Genomic DNA, 17216 nt, shown 5'->3' with positions numbered 1-17216 from the left:
TCTATTTAGTTGTCCATTTTATCAAATGGCTTTTGTAAATTTTGAATTAGGATTCAGCGCAGCTTTAACTACATACCATTATTTCCTGTCTCAAGCACTAAAAGACAAGTGTTATTATTTTGACTTCATGTGAAAATGCTCAAGGTTGACGTTATTTTTATGTATCCTGGCTGTGACCAATCATTGTTTTATCAAGGCTACCAAGTAGTTTCAATAGAGCACAACTGTGCAACGATGATATACAACTGTTTTTTGTTTGTTTTGTGAAAAGCCCCCAACATGATTTAATAAGGCTTACACAGCAATTCACAACAGCATGAGGTAAAAGATGTGCGCATGGTTTCTTTTATTGTAAGATATTTAAAAAGATCCAGACTATCAGAGACATATATATATATATATATATATATATATATATATATATATATATATATATGTCTTTTGGTTTATGCTTTCTTTATTCTGTACGGTTGCACTTCCTTCACTTCTGTAGTCGGAGCAGAGTTCGTCTTCACCGTCTTGATTAATCAGAATTCATTTTCTGGGCCGCAAGAATCAACTTGGCAACAATGTCTCCCTGAGAGACTTATTGGACCTTGGACTTTATATTCATGCTTTGTTGCAAGAATTATATCTTATTTAGTAAAAGTAAACACTGGCTTTATTTGTGAAATGTTGAACTGTTATCAGACCCAGTTAATGGTTCCACTCAAAAAACACAAATAATATGGATAATATGTTGAAAAGAGGTTGATGACTAAGACACCAGGTGGGACGCGGGAAGTAAATATTATATAATTTAGAAATTATTCTCAATAAATCAATAATAATAATAAATCAATCAATCAAGCTCTGTCATGTGCACTTAACATGTACTCTGTAATCATCATTCTTCAGTTGTATATCATCGAACACATTTGTACGCAGCCGCATGTATTCTCCTTTGTGAGCCACAGCCAGGCTGTTTTTAGGATCCAAACTTAACACTAATACATGTTCCAGTGTGCATCACATGTGCATATACCAATATATGCAAAGAAGGTACATAAATATGGTTTCATATACATGCGCTTTCTCATTTCTTTTTTGGTGTTGGTTTTGAATCCGCTTTGGATCCTGAGAGGCCATTTTCTGTGTTGTCGATCCCTGATGAAGTTACAAGGCACTCCTTACTGCAATGGCGTTGGAGGAAAAAAAGGAGAAGACAAAGTTAGGACTGTACACGCACGGCAGCTCAAAGAAACATCTCAAACTCACTCCATACTCCGATGAAACAGTATGAAAATGGCTGCATTGCTGGCGAACGACCAGGTGGTTGCAAAAACTCACTTTCTCTCCTCGAGCTTGGAAAGAACATAAAGAGTGAAGTTCTTGAGCAACATGAAGCCCATTAGAGCTGCGATGGCTCCTCCCACAGCTGAGGCTATCATGATGGTCAGCGTGTTGTCCACCACCTTCACTGCAGACATTAACAACGCACCACAGTACTGATCATGGAGACAGAAAAGTATTAACACGAACCATTTAAGAAAGAGAAAGAACTTTTGTATTGTTACAAAGGGTGTTTCTAATGAGTTGGTTCATCAACGAAAGGTCGGGGCTGTAATGTCGCCCGCGGCTGCAGCCATCGCCTAAGCCCGACTAACCAAAACAGATTCAGACGATGTACAGACTGACCTTAGAGGATGAACTGCATACACCCAATTTATTACTTACAAACTATAGAATGTTTAGTTTAATAGTAGCTTTCCTGGATTGTGAGCTTTTGTATGCGTGTGACGAAATCATTTTAGAAAATAATTGAATAAATGCACAAAGGGAAGTATTAAATCAGTCATAAATTAATTCTACACTCTTAATATTCTATTTTCCTTTTGTGGGATGATTTTTTTTCCTTTTTCCCTAAGGGGCCTGATTTATCTCTGTGGTGGAAATTTGTGGATTTAGCCCATGTAAGAAATCAAAAGTATCTTGAGCTTGCTTTGTGATTAAGGATTTATTACTAACTAGGATATAGAGAAATGATAAAGAATACAGAGATCATCAGCACAAGCCGTAAGCACAGACAGAAGTCAAATGACTACAATTCAGCTGAAAAGGGACAGAAAGTTCCTTCCCCCAAAAGGAGCAGGAAGATCTGACAAAGTTTCTATGGGGAACCAGGAGCTTTTATACATCTCTGAAGGTTCGAGGAATGCTAACCAGATGTTGTCTCGGGAACCTCCACGACCCTCTTAGTGGGACCAAGTCAATCATTTTGACAGACAGGAAAACAGAGGAGAAAGGTAAATAGAAGAACATGATATGGTCTGTCCAAGCCACATATGGATGTCATCGTAGACTAGGTCAGGTCACGAGTTTCCCAAGAAAGGTCACATACAAGTTCTTGAGACTCTCACAACAGGCACCTCAACAAATTCTCCCCCGACAATCTCATCATCAAAACACAAATGAACGTTCTAGTTTATTACTACTTAAGTGTGCACATTAAGGGGTCATGAAGCATGAATCCCGAGTGAGCCGTCCCACATTTGTCATTGGCCAATATAAACAGTATATCAGGGCATATAGTTAAACTAGGAACATCTATAGGGATGTGTCGTCATGTTGGGCGTAATTGGACAGACTCTTAAATGCTGAACGGGGGGAGATTTTTGTCTGGTGTTTGTGAACAATTTACATATTTTTTTAAAACTAAATGTAATGCATTGAAAACTTAAGAACCAACGTGGCTTTGCCTGGCGACCCCATTTATAAATGATAATAGGAAAACGAAGCAAAGGCCTCGACCACTCACACTCGTCCACCACGAGCAGGTGGAAGATGGCACTGTGGTTCCTGCCCTTCTCTTTGGGATTGCGTCCAAAACAAGTGTATTCGCCTCCGTCCTCAAAGGTGATGTTCCACAGCAAGATGGAGATGTTGTTGGCACGGTTCATCCCCACAAACTCCACCCGCTCCCGATAGATGGCCACTTTAGGCACCGACGTCTCCGATGCTATCACTGAATCACACACCTGATGGGACCGACAAGCCATCAATCGCCAATTACCTGGACGTGAATCTTTCTCTGCGAAAGCGGCTTCCTACCTTCTGCATGGTGCCGTTGTCGTTGAACTGCCAGTTAAAATAGAGGTCCTCTATACCGATACAGCTGGCGTATGAGCAAGGCAACATGACCGTGCTGCCGTTCACTGCCTGCAGAAAAGGAATCTTCCCAACCAACATCTCCAGGGCCTGAGCAGACCAAGCGCCTGAGGAGGAAGAGGAATATAAACCACATTAAAATAAGACCACAGAGGGCACAGGTGCACTGTTCAGAGAAGCAGCGTTGTGTTAAATTAATGTCAGTCTGCTCTACGTTTGTAAAAGTTTTCATCGGGTTTGCTGTGAAGTTAACAGAGTCAAATTACCAGCCCATGGTCACTAATGTACAGTCTATCCGGCATGGATTATATGCACCAAACGTTTTTTTTTCCCCCTCGGAAGCGTCCATTTCCTAAATGCTTGTCATATTTGTGCTATAACTACACCTTGTGGCAGAAAAGAGGCTTGATTATTTTACCTTTCGTCAGAACTTAGTATACAAGCTACACTTATTGACTGCTCCATTTCATGGTCACAACACAAGTCCAGCCTGCTCATCCAGTTACCTCTCAACAATAGAGAGTAGACAGTGACAGTAAATCTGACTTGCACTGACTTGCACATCAAAACTCGAACTACCAGTCTTTTTTAATCAATTATCTTTTTCTCTTTCCTCATTGGTTTCTCACCTACTGTTTATGTGATAAGGTCACAGTAAATCATTTTAGCCGTTAGGGGACAGACCAAATGTTCAGCTCGTCCTGCTTAATGCTTCCGTCTAGTGTTTGAGATGTTAACTACATGCTCACCAAGTGCCGTGCAGAACTAGTACACATATGATGAGGTTATAGAGAGAAAACACAACACCTGAAAAGACAAATGGTTTCCGGAGCGGCTCTATTTTCTGCACCGCCGCTTACATTCCCAGGATTCTGTTTTTTGTGTTACATTTTGATCAAAACACGGTCAAGGTCAACGTATGACAAGCCACAATGCAGCAAGTACAGAGTAGCACAGGGCGTCACACAGAGAGCTTGTGGTGTACTGTGTTTGGGAATGTTATTGATTCCGTCTCATCTCACCCTCGCTATCTTGCATAACTCCCTCTCTCCAATCTTTTTGATCAGCTGTTTCAATGCAGCACGGTGAGCTTGCAAAAAACAGCAATAGAAGCAGTGAGGAGAGAGCAACAGCGCGTCTTTTCACTTGTTCACATTTTATAGTGTAACGTTTTTATTAACCTTTCACAATATCTTTTTAATATTTATTGTAACATATTTGTAGTGACTGCAGCAGCACAACAAAACCTGATTTTTTTTGACAACATTAAAATACTACCCTAAATTTAAATAAGGTTTTTTTGTTGGATGTTGAAGCTTCAGATTAAAAGCAGAACAGTGAGACTCCAGTTTATATATGCTAATCTAAGAATATCTCAGAACATATAATCGCCACATAATTTCCCAAAATACAGTGTAAATCAAAATAACAGAATACTGGATAAAACTACATTTTAGAGGCTGATCCTCAGTATTTAAGAACTTAAATAATTGATAATTCTATGCTTTTCTCCACTTTTTAAATCATTTTTATCAAGTTGTGATGACCAAGATGTTTTGTGTTGTAAAATCCATTCCATTTTTCAACCTTAAGTTAAACTCCCTGGTGGAAAAACTATGAAGTCACCGTTTCTAAATGATCCTCTAACTAACTAACTATCTAACTACTATGGCATTAACACCAATACAGATATATCTGAAGCGAGATAACATTGGCTACTTTATCTCTAGCTGTACAAACCCCCCTGTATTATTAAATACAATGGTCAACCAAACATGAATGGCACTAGTTAGCATCTCTTTGAGATGTTGATTACTAGCTTCTTCCATATGGGTGAAAAACCGAGCCAGAACCAACTTCCAACAGCAATATCCAGTACTCTCCATATTCTCCACTTATCCGTTTGAAAATGCTCCAAAAAGTAAAGTAAATATGTTATGCTAATGTGCATTTTTTTCATCAAAACTAGAGGCTACAACAAAAACAAGAACTGTTAGCCTAAACAATACTCATATTCGTATTATTGCTCTCACACAAACTGTGCCAAAGTCAAAGCAAAATAAGCACCAAGCCTCCTCATAAGCATATATTTATAAATGTCCCTTTCTTTTGACATTTTAAATGAAATCATGAACAGGATTTTTTTTTAGCGAGATAGGTGCAGCCGCCTCACAAGCAATTTCAGAGCCTTCTGCGCAGGTTTTAAGAGCTAGGGGGAGTTTCTAAGCCAACCTCTCTGGAGTCATTTTACGCTCTACTCGTTTGGACTTCTGAGTGGCAAAGGGAGCTGTCGCTCTTTCCCGCGTGGTGTTTGTCGGATCCAATAGGAAGTAGGAAGTATTGAACCATGCCAATCGACCAAAAGTAGACGGATTCCTGCCGTTTCTCTGCCGTGAGGCCTGCACTGGAGCCCCCTTTAGAGTAGTTATCACCACTCTGTCAATGTGCGACTTCCCACGAGGACTGTCCACACACTGGGCTATCGCGTAAATGTGTGTTTAGTCTGCTATCTTCGTGTTTTACAGGGCATCGAGTCTCTTCTCAAAAATTCAAAAGTTATTTTTTTCTGTGTTCTATTGATTTATTTCTTCACCAGTAACATATGAGCTTATTTGTACACAGAACACACACAGGGGAAAAATCCCTGTTCCAGATAGACAAAGTAGTTCCAGAGTTATTACACTTTTTATGATGTATGCCATTTTCAGAGCAGATGCCAAAAACCCTGCTAGCTCGCGATGGGGTTAACGAGGGAAAGTAAGGAAAAAGAATCCATCTTATGTATGTCTTATTTATATCGAATGTGGTTAATGATATCGAATGGTTGGAATGAACAGCAAGACAGCAGTATTATGAAAAGCTTGTGCTGAAAGACAAAATACGTAGACATAAAACAGCACTGCCTCTGCTTGTCAAATGTAAAATACTTTAGGCTACATTTTTCATACAATAGGGTAAAAAAATATTGGCTTAATGTCATGGTGCTGAAGCTTAGCTGTAGCATCTCTCTTTCTGCTACGTGTGTTAAGAAAAGTCTACCAAGCACGTTTTGTTACGACCAAACTGTTTCACTATAAAAAAAAGCCATTCTTGTTCTGAAAATAGCATCCACATTTTTACGTGGCAACACAATTCAACTGTCTGTCCATGTTTTTTTAGGTTCAAAATGATTCATCTGATCAATTTTTACAAGGCCAAGAATGTTGTGAGGTGGTTTTAGAGCACACAGTTCCTACACAGGAGGTCATAGACTAAGGTCTCATGTGGAAAACCTTTCTCATGCGTTTTTGCTGCACTATTGCTGCACTGATGCAGCACACACTTTCTGACACAAAAACAGTGCCAGACAGGATTTATTAAAACGCACATATCGTGACAGTGTATTACTCAAAATAGGTCATTTTCAGATAACGGCTAGTGCCGTAACATGCAGGAGAGCAGCTGTATGCCAGTGGACCAGGATATTTAAACAGAATGTGTCACCTGTGACTGAAATTTGATGGTAATGGGATACTTATTTTCCTCAAAAGCTACAGTAATGTGTCACTTTAGGCAAACAGAAAACCTTATTCACAGCCGATAACGTTATTAAGGCAAGGTGGAGGCTATCACGACTGTCAGTCCTCCTGCAAACTCCTGCATGAATTTAATCGACAATACCACATCTGGATAATTACTGTACTGTAACTGCACAATCTCTGTAAAAGTACTCTGATATTGATTTGTGGATCAAATACAAATTAAACTGTTAGTGACTCTGTGGACTATTACTGCAGATACACCTCCACTGCAGGCAAATCCAACCTCTGGTCTAGGGTGCCTCAGGGCCGACACAGCTTTCCCATTCTAACATTTACTTTTCCCAACCATACCCTACCAATTTGGATCGCAGATAACAACAAACTATCGAACAATGACAATGATCAAGTACATTTTAACAAAACATTCCCAGGCTGAACGTGGTGTACTGACCTAAATACAATTGCAGTCAATACTGACTTAGTCAGAAACTGATGAAGGTAAATGTCAAATTTCGAAAAGCGTTCTTTCATCGTTCTGCATAACAACACAAACATACATTACATATACATTGATTTTGGAAGAATTTGTACGTATCCATGAGGAGTGAGTGGTGGAAAAACCCAAATGAGAAGTTTTTGAAGAAAGAGAAATGAGGAGGCATCGTAGGAGGTGACGTTGGTACATTACCAAGCAGTATGGAGAAGATCAGGCCAACGGCTCTATGTGGAGGGCCCGGCCTCGGGAATTCAACCCCAAGCCACTGCACCTCCATGGCAGCCGGCTTGTCTGTTTCGAAACAGATACTGCTGCAGGATCCAACGGCTCCCAGATAGCTCGTAAAATATCCTTTAGCCCCGCTCGGCTTCTCTGGTTTACAGTGTTGAATCTGGAATATGCTGTCTGGACCCCGAACAAGGCACGTCCCAGTCGAGCACACGCAGTTGTCAGGGTGCAGGCAGCCTGCCCGCCTAACCCCAGTGCACCACGGTGGAAGAGGCTGTAGGTCAGACAGAGGGCAAAGAGGGAGGCGTGGGGGTCGGGGGAAACAGAGAGAGAGAAAGAAAGAAAGATAAAGTCAATCAACACAAATGTTCAAATGGAACATTTCGTGTCTGTAAAAGCCCAGACAGTACAGTAAAAAGTTATTTCGGCACAGACTGAGTGTATTTACATGTTTCCTGCATGCATTAATCTTCATGTGCAAACAGTATTTCCTCGACTGAATGTAAACGCTTAAGAAAAATGCACAGCTCAAGTTCTGTCATGCCTTTCTTTACCTGCTCTTGCAGCCGGTGTTCGCTCAGAGGCCGGCAGGCTGCCTGCACAGCTGAGTCAGTGTGGACAGGACAGCAGCGAATACTGCGCACAGTCAGGGTTCACTCAAGGAGAATCCGCCAGCCGGCACTTTCACTGCAGAACCCACCACATCACAGCCACAGCCAGGATGACAGATAATTACAGTGGAGAGGTAGACAGAGAGAAAGACAGAAATGTGGAGAGACAGACGGACCGGAGGAAAAGCTGCTCTTGCTTCCCCTCAGCAGAGCACCAATGACGCTGACTCTCCTCCCTGCCCGTCCCTCCGGCTACCTCACAACTTTTCCCCGTCCTCTCTGTTGGCTACATGCCACCTCTCTCTCTCTCTCTCTCTCTCTCTCTCTTTTCCCCTCGCCTCTCTATCTTCCCTCCCTCACCTGCCCCTGTTTTCACTCTTTTTCTCTTTCTCCCTCCATCAACCCTATTCCCTCCTCCCCTGTCCGCTTCCCTCCCCGCCTTACCCTCCTCCCCATCTTCTGACTCGGGGCGTGTATGCAGAGTCAGACACTTTTCTCAGCGTGTTAGTGAAGATCAGAGAAAAGTTCTGCAGTGCAGGTTGGGGAGGAGGCTGTGTAATGCATCCCCAGGGCCAGTCACACAGTCCTGAATCAAAACTCTCCATTCATAAGTAGACATGATGTTTCTCTGATAACGTCACCGTCAAGGAATTAAATATTAGCATGACATAATTACACGTGGGAGGGTGAACTAGAAAAGACTTACTCTCTATTCTACTTACACAATTGAAAATGTCTGATTTTGAACTGTAATGGGACTTTTAAGCTTTTCCTTATTTTTTTATTTTCTGTGTCCTTCCTAGATGGAGAGAAGGACATTTTATTTGACTTTGCTTTCCTCTTGTCGTCAAAAGCAGGCTCCTTCCGGGCTCAGAATAATCAGCCTCCTCAGCCACCGGTGATGTGTGCATGTGTGTTCTACTCAATTCCACAAAGGTCAAACTATCTTGTATATCATGAGGCAGACACCTCTCTCTCTTGTGATCAGGTCAATGGGGCTGCAAATGCATTATGATATGCGACGGTGGCGCATGGAGTAGAGAGGATGCGTCGTGGAACCGCAAGATCGGCGGTTTGAACCCTGGCTGCTCCATGTCCCATGTTCAAGTGTCCTTGAGCAAGACACCCAACCCCTAACAGCTCCCAGGGCAGCCCTTACGACTGCACACGACTCCCACTGTGTGGGATGGATTCAAAATGTAAAACTATGGGTTAAAAATGCAATGTAAGTCGCTTTAGATAAAGGCGTCAGTTAAATGACATGTAATGCAATGTAATGATTGTAGACATCAGTCATCGACAGCTGACCAATAGCATGCAGCTTCACCATTCACTGCAGGTCACGACTAAAGAAGAGTTTTCGGATTTAATTAATCAATGTTAGACTTGGCTGTCATTGCATCCATACACATTATGTGCCATTATGTAAAACTATCCATTACTGTAAATATAAGGTGACTACATAGTAATTATGGCTTATTATTTAATTTGAAAATATTTGTCGGGTAAGAGGTTAATCTCAGTTCAAATTGCAAATAAGAAGAAGCAAGAGTGTTAACTGGATGCAACTGAGACCATGTGATGAGTGGGCTATATCTGAGCACAGTACAGTACAATTACACAGGCTGTCCTCAGCTACACATCCACTTGGGATCCCGCTTCCTCTGCTTGCATTCTCTAACATTAGAAGAAAAGGTAATGTTTGCGACTCCGACGGGCTGTAACTGAAATTTGCACCAGCAGATTCAGTTATGCAGACAGATGCAGGTATCTGCCATTCGTTATTAATTGAGCTAAATATCAAGCAGATATAAAGACTCTATAGAATTGGCATGTCTTTTCTTTACCAGCTCATGCAGAAGATTACGAGGTGTCTTAATTTGTGTTAATTAAAGTGAAATGTGTCTAAGTCAGCTATAATTTCCATTTACTATATGTGCACATATAGTAAAGGGAATATTCAGAAGTGAGGTGAATGGATGGTCCTGACACAACCGGCGAAAACTCTGCAAGCGCAGTAATCCACATTGAATGTTTTTCACAGTATAATGAGTGACTGTGTGTTTAATTAAACACATTCAGAATTTGTATTCAAATTAGAATGGGCAGTGCCTGAAACAAATAGCCAGAGGATCACACAGTCACACCATTAATGACCAACGTGGTTCACAATATGCATGTACAAGTACGTGAAGTGTGGCGCTGGGTGACAGTAGGTGGAGCGGGGGGTTGATGTGACGGATGTGGAGCTCTAAACTGAGAGATCATGTGGCTTGGCTGCAGGCTCAGCGCTCTCCTCTCCAGGCCCCTCCACTGAGGATCAATGCAGCAGCAGTGGGAACTCTTCCAGAACTGCAAAGAGCAGAAACCCCCCCCAGCATTTTGCTGCAGAAAGATTGGATGCTGCTGCAGAGCTATGTAGGACATCTGTAACTACAGAGAGCAGTCATAAGCACACAAACACAACCCCATGGTATGTACTGTGTCAATAAATATTAGCATTCATGTGTGCACGTAAGTGCACCCTCAGCTTTTAAAGTCACGTAGGTGTCATTTGCTCCTGCTGCAGCAAAATGCATGCTGCTCCAAAAAGAGACAAGGACACGCTGTAGTGAGTAAGAGCAGCACAAGCACGCGCACATTATGGAAATAGATAACAAGAAATACTTATCTGTTTAATTGAGTAAAACACAGTAAAATACTGTAAAATATTCAATTAAATGTTAATGCCCTGTATTCAAAATACCACTTAAGCAGAAAAGAATTAACTCAACATATAAAACGTATAAGCATTCAATGCTGTCAGATAAATGTATTGGAAGAAGAAAAAAAAAGGATAAAGTAGTTGCTTTATTTACAGTACTGAGCAAAACGGCTGTTGTGTCCGCCCATAAGCTGGCAAAATAAGAATAATACATAATCAAAGGGTTTATTAGTGAGCAATAAGAGCCTAATTAACTCCAATACATTTCAGCGTGCCCAAAAGCAAAACTAAACTAGGGTTCATTAATTTAGCTGTTGTTAGCTGTAAAAGAGTACGCCTAAGGAATAATGTGGACAAATTCACTTAAATGTTTAATTTACTTTGAGCCGAAGTCTTACCCATCATTAACTGACTCTCTTTTGCGGATATTTTGAAGACGTTTGTTAAGGAAAACTATCTTTGTATTCATTACCAGCACTTAACCCATTCACAAAACTGCACGCCTGCTTTCAGTCAGAGCAAAATAGTTGATGAATGTGGTTTATGATCAGCTTGAGTCGTCCCACATGTCCTCATGAGACTCCCTCCACCATGACTTCAATACCCGTTTCATGTTACCTGCAAACTTGAGTTTTATTTGATATTTTTTAAGAGAACAGATATTAAACCCCAGCTTTTGTTTAAGTGAAGAAAAAAAGACAAATACTTACTAATATACCACTTGGTGAAGTGCAAAAGGAGAGTTCATTTAGCACTGAACAAACAGTGGGCTTAACAGAGCGGTTAAGACTGTAACTCATTGGGCCAAACGGGACTGGCCGCTGGTTGGTATTTCACACTCACCCACCCAGTCTCTTCAAACACACTGAAACCTTTTTTTTAAGTCATACAATTGAAATTATTTAAAAAACGTTCTTTATTCCGGAGTTGTTATACATATATATATATATATATACACCTACAACAACTTTGCAGGTCATTTAAAAAAAATGTACAATTCCAACTTACTTTACACATATATATTATATACGGAAACTATATACAAAAACAATTGTGCAGTAAACACTGCCTTTTGTTGATCACTAAAAAAATATTGTGATGGACTTTCTGAAAAAAACTAACTTCTCCATAAAAAAAAAGTTGAGTGTACTCTTGAGTTATGTATTAAGAAAAAAATAAACAGGAGAAACATCTGGCACCGTTGTAGTTGAACAAACACTATCGTAGTCGGGGGGTTTGTAGCAATAAGCCCATAAACTGGCTCTTCTCTTGAACAATCTATGTTGAATTTATTTGACATGAAACACATATTGATCCAAGGCAAAAGCTTTCCAGCAGCAGCTGTAGTCAAGGTAGCACAAAGAAGCAAAGTTTATGGACAGCAAACACTCATCCATCCAGTGGATTTAAGTCTGACTAACATGTCGCCTGAGGCAAACTCGGTGGGTCCGAAAAATATGGAAGTGTGGTTGTATCACATGGCATGACACACCCGCATCTCTGACCGCGCTGCTGACAGGCGAGTCGCATCGTCTGACTCGTCATTATTGTGAAAAAATAATACATATGCAGAAATACACACTATAATTCAGTCCTGTAAAAGTATTATAAATCACACAGAAAAGCACATACGTGAACAGGAAAAAGGTGAACGTTAAAACGGTGAATGTGTCCATTCGATCATCGTCACCATCATTGTCGTCGTCCCCTTCCTCTTAATCCAGAACTCCATCGCTGGGTTCAGACTCGATTTTATCTGAATTTTGAGTCTTTTTTCTTCTTAACTGTCAGACGAACGGCCTCTTCGGGGTAACTGACGCAATGCCCACAAAAACAAATTCAATTACACACACATGCATGCACATAACAATGACGTTGAACATGAAATATACCCAGAAATTATTTTGAAACCCAACCACAGTACCACAGAGAATTAATGTACTGCTTCATCTCGCAGACAAAGATGATCAATACATCAGTTCAGGAACATTTCTCCACCAAAACCTGTTCATTTGTATTAACTTTGTATCACTTTTAAGTTAAAGTGACACAAACTATGATGCAACTATTTTTGTAGCTGCTGCTCACAGAGAAAAAGGGAAAGTTATGCCAACAGCAGGCTATAGAAAGGATATGTACAAATTCCCCGGAGCAGGATAACGTATGAAGTACTCTTTGTAGGAAAATATTAAACTATATTTTTTGTGTGTTTAGACAATTTAGTAATTCTGTAAAAACATCATAAAAGGTCAATGAACAGGCTCCAAGAACTGCATGTAAATCTCTCCATATTTAAAAAAAGAAATTAGTAATAACAATCATTCACAACGTTTGATAAAACATATATCAGTAAATAAAGATTGGCATTAGTACAAATGGAAAAGGTGGTACAATAATCTAACACTGAAGGACACAATAATATCCAAGAGGTTCCCTTTGGAGCAGCAAAGATGGAAGAAAAAGATGCCTCCCCACCATCAAATTTCATCCGAATCCACCATCAAATTTCATCAGAATCCACACCAGTCGCGAGAAGAAGAGGCGCTCTGGCTCTCTGGCCTCACCACACAGTCGAGTCCTTCCACATATCCTCCGGCGGGTGCATCTCAATGTCCGGGCTCCTGCCCTTTCTCTTGTAGTACTTCACCGCTACGGCGATGCCGAGGAGGACCAGGATTAAAGCACAGGCGGCTCCACCTGCTGCTGCCAGTATGGCGATCTCAGAGAAGGAAGCTGGAAGCAATAAGACCCTAAATTAGGGAAATATCAATGCCTCCTGTTGGGAAATGCTGGATTTATTCCACATGCCACAGTGCTCTTTTGCAATACACTAGCAAAATACATCAAGAAAGCATTGATATTAATGAGTGAATGGTGAAAATGGGGGAGGGAGGGGGTGACAAACTGAACAATTTTGAATTTTCTTTTCTGCAATCTGGACAGACTACTCTTCCAAGCGTGATGCGCTGCCGCTCTAACCTTTGTTCACGACTTTGAGGATGATCTCTCCATTGCTGCCATGCACATCTGGAGGATTGCGCACTTGGCAGATGTAGGTGCCGTTAAAGGTCGGAGGCACCTCATGCAGAGTGATGGAAACATCCCGTTTCATAATATCTCCTGACCACACGGCGTGGCCTTTAAAGCGCCCTTCCGTTGGAGGGTACGGTACGTCCTGGTAGTAAAACACCTGCCACACAATACGGAAAACTGAGCTATTTATATGGTGCACGACAGCTGTTAAGAGAGGGCAAATATATTTGGCCAATGGCTTTAGCACAAGATATATAAACACTTTTGATGAAAAGTGGTGACTTATTTAATAATGACATTTTTTCTTAATCAAAAAGAACAATTCTACATACCGGCTCATCCTTCCCTGAACTTAGGGGGCGGAAGTTCCAGGACACGGACACCGAGGTAACCGACACCGGATGACTGGAACTAAAGGTGCACTTCAGTTTCACATTCGTCCCGTTGAGTGCTTCCACCTCTTTCGGCGTGTAAATGTCTATTCCAGTGACGTGTCGCACTCCTGGCATAATGAACAACAGGGGAGAAAAAAATACCCATCAGGATTACCATAACCTTACAAATCTCCACTGCCTGACTAATTCAAACAACACAGCTGATGGCTTGAACTGCCACAGTCTCCTATTTCACTCCTCGATTTTGGAGCATTTCATTTACCCACAAAAACAAGAGCAGGGCTGTTTGGAGCAAACGTAGTTATCGCAGCTTCTTCAACACAACAAAACGTCCTTGACGGTTGAGAGCGGAGAGAAAGACCCAGATATGCCGCGTTTACTCTTTGTGGCGACAGTATAGATTGTGAGGTACAGTCTTTTCTAATGACCACCGCCCACAACATTCTAAAAGACTTTGCTTCAGTGCTTCAGTACAGCAAACAGGAGAACAAATAACATGGCCTACTGTGGGTTAATGATGGCGTGTGTGTGCAAGTAAAGACATGTAGATGGGCACCGCCTGTACCTGTACCAGGTAATATAGGGCTGATAGGAGCAGGTTTGGATGTTTTATACTCATTATTCATTCAGTAATACATGTTATTGACATAAAACTAGAATGTTGCTTCATGTCGGACTTGAAATATAGCATGTCAAAGTAAGTTCACTTCCACAACGCTTCATCTTTTTCAAGGGATTTGGTGAAGTTAATATTTGAGGTGAGGTGAGGTAAATCTGCATCACACAGTCAGCCACAGTGATGAGCAAACCTGCAGACCCCTTCAGTGAACAACAGGACAAGAATATTCTGTAATCCTGGACAAAGTCAAAATAAAATAAAATAGGACGGTAAAAGACGTGTCTCTGTATGGAGGACCCACTAGCACAATTCTGTAAATGATCCAAATGAATGATAAAACGGGATAACTATGAACAAAAAATCATAGAACAAACCCATATCTTAGCTGTGATTATTGAGTATACAAGTATATAAGCAGATGTTTATGTTATTATAATAAAAACAAGTCTGTGTTCCTTCCTAGAAAAGTGGAGTTTCAGTTCTTCCACAAAGTCTCCCTCAGTTCCTGGGAATGTTATGATTAGCCACGTTACAAAGGCTGCTCCACGTTATCAGTCCACTGTGACGCTACAAGAGAGCTTATCAAACAGAATGGAACTATGTTCAGATATCCAGAGGAACATTCTCATGGTCGAAGTTCTAACTGACTGGTTTTAACCACAACATTAAGTCTTTTTTTTAAAGGCAAGACACACGAGGCAAAATCATGTTTTTTTTTTATGCACTGGTTGATTTCAAGAGTTTTGCCAATTTTGAAGCTTTCTCAGACTAGTGGTGCAGTGTGCAAAATACACAAGTGTGTGTATTTTACTACTGCTTGTATTAATATATCTTAAATTCATTAAAACTTAAAGCGTTAGATAACATAAGTTTTCAACGTAAAAATAACATTTCAGAAAACAGTAATACACAACTGTCTAAATGTAAATAATAAACAGGGGAGGTCTAATGTTATCTATCAGTAAGACTTTTTTCACCTGTAGTTTCCAATGGAATCTGATGGCACCTCTAGGTTTGTTGACGTGGACTAGTTTTTTGTGTTCTCAAGAACATATCCCTGCCTTCCCTTTAACTTAAAAGGGTTTGGGATTTAATCAGCAATTCAAGTCTTGCCTCAAGTTATTTGCAATGGTGATCATTAAATATTGTTATAAATATTGACCTTTAGGCCGAAATTAAGACCTGGTTACATTAGGCGTCATGGGAAGTAGAGAGTGCAGGGTGCGCCCGGAACGGCAAGGTCGGCGGTTCGAACCCCGGCTGCTCCCTGAGCAAGACACCTACTCACCGGGCGCCCTTACGGCTACCACACCACTCCCACTAAAAACCATGGGTTAAAAATACAATGTAGAGTCGCTTTGGAGAAAAGCGTCAGTTAGAAAACGACATGAAATTAATAATATAAAGCATTTGTTGAAACGATCACCATCAAACTTCTTGGTGCGCATGTCCTTTTTACTGTCACTGATCTCGGTTATGGAGAATTGATGACGTCTTGTGAATAAACTCCACACATCGGTATAAAGATAATAATCGCACAACGAAACGAGAGAATAACTCATGGTCTCAATAACTACCTTTCAGCAATATCAACACACACGTGTGTCATACGTGTGTGTCGTACAACCCCCCCACCGCCCAGAATAAACCCCTCTTCTCCGCGGCTCAAGGGCTGCGGGGCAGAATCCCTCCAGGAAGTCGCTCAAACTCACCTGGGCCAAACATTCCTCCGAGGACAAGGAGCGCCCATATCCGATGCACGAGATCGGTCATGTTGGTCTCGACTCCGGCGGGTCGATTCCCCAAATATCAAAGTCCCTTCAAACACTGTCAGCCCCAATTCATGCCACAGTCGGACGCGGAAGAGGGTTTGTTTTTACGGGACTCTCCTTTTTTTTGCTACACTCACACGCACATACGCGCACTTGAGGGGCGGGGTTACGCTCACCTCTTGCACAACCTGTTAGCCTGCGTACCTGCGCACCGCGCCCCGCACGCCCACACACACACACACACACACACACACACACACACACACACACACACACACACTGTGGATGTGCACACGAGCAGTTATTTGGGGGTCGATAACTATAGCACCTGATTGAGTTAATCAGTCAGTTCTTGAGGTAAATGTGTGCTGAATGGCGCCACCTTGCGGTTGCATTTCATGATATTTTCAAGTGGTGTAAAACTGTTGTACCCCTCGAGCACGTAGCTTATTGATTTCCCTCTAGATGCCTCAGAAGAAAACTCCGAAATCCCTCATGTGTAGACCACCTTAGATTCATTATCTCCTGCGGGAAAAAAAACGATTTATTGAAAGGTTTGAAAAGAAACAGCATCAGTTTCTGGCATCGACATTGACGTGGGAAAAGCTTTAATTTTGTTAATGTGACATGTTATTTATACTTCCACATCCCTACCAGGTGTTCAAGCCAGATTTTATTAGATTAACAAAT

The 17216-nt window shown here is 41.2% G+C and overlaps 2 protein-coding genes across 2 annotated transcripts; both read right to left on the bottom strand.

Moving 5' to 3' along the window:
* Window positions 1-645: 645 nt before the first annotated feature.
* scn4bb (sodium channel, voltage-gated, type IV, beta b) lies at window positions 646-9323 on the bottom strand. The gene is made up of 6 exons (XM_040182713.2): window positions 7947-9323; window positions 7357-7666; window positions 3091-3254; window positions 2798-3017; window positions 1330-1459; window positions 646-1172 (listed from the first exon to the last, which is right to left on the bottom strand). Exons 2-6 carry the CDS (start codon window positions 7439-7441, stop codon window positions 1076-1078), a joined length of 696 nt encoding a protein of 231 aa, XP_040038647.1. The 5' UTR covers window positions 7442-7666; window positions 7947-9323; the 3' UTR covers window positions 646-1075.
* A 2282-nt stretch (window positions 9324-11605) lies between these two features.
* On the bottom strand, window positions 11606-16666 carry mpzl2b (myelin protein zero-like 2b). Its single transcript, XM_040181927.2, has 5 exons — window positions 16467-16666; window positions 14073-14242; window positions 13687-13897; window positions 13272-13440; window positions 11606-12520 (listed from the first exon to the last, which is right to left on the bottom strand). The coding sequence occupies exons 1-5, from the start codon at window positions 16525-16527 to the stop codon at window positions 12460-12462; spliced, it is 672 nt and encodes a 223-aa protein (XP_040037861.1). The 5' UTR covers window positions 16528-16666; the 3' UTR covers window positions 11606-12459.
* Window positions 16667-17216: the final 550 nt, after the last annotated feature.

Source organism: Gasterosteus aculeatus, chromosome 7, assembly GCF_964276395.1.
Source record: "Gasterosteus aculeatus chromosome 7, fGasAcu3.hap1.1, whole genome shotgun sequence".
NCBI classification, from domain to species: Eukaryota; Metazoa; Chordata; class Actinopteri; order Perciformes; family Gasterosteidae; genus Gasterosteus; species Gasterosteus aculeatus.
The sequence above is the reverse complement of the archived record's forward strand: the minus strand, read 5'-3'. Positions and strand labels throughout refer to the sequence as shown.

What these genes read in the sequence shown, in the direction of transcription:
- scn4bb (XM_040182713.2), bottom strand. Translation starts at nt 7,441, where the DNA reads ATGGAGGTGCAGTGGCTTGGGGTTGAATTCCCGAGGCCGGGCCCTCCA. An exon ending in GATCTTCTCCATACTGCTTG is followed by an intron (nt 3,255 to 7,356) that starts GTAATGTACCAA and finishes CTTCCTCCTCAG; the next exon opens with GCGCTTGGTCTGCTCAGGCC. An exon ending in ACAACGGCACCATGCAGAAG is followed by an intron (nt 3,018 to 3,090) that starts GTAGGAAGCCGC and finishes CGGTCCCATCAG; the next exon opens with GTGTGTGATTCAGTGATAGC.
- mpzl2b (XM_040181927.2), bottom strand. Translation starts at nt 16,527, where the DNA reads ATGACCGATCTCGTGCATCGGATATGGGCGCTCCTTGTCCTCGGAGGA. An exon ending in CGGAGGAATGTTTGGCCCAG is followed by an intron (nt 14,243 to 16,466) that starts GTGAGTTTGAGC and finishes TCATTATGCCAG; the next exon opens with GAGTGCGACACGTCACTGGA. An exon ending in TGGAAGGACTCGACTGTGTG is followed by an intron (nt 12,521 to 13,271) that starts GTGAGGCCAGAG and finishes GCATTGCGTCAG; the next exon opens with TTACCCCGAAGAGGCCGTTC.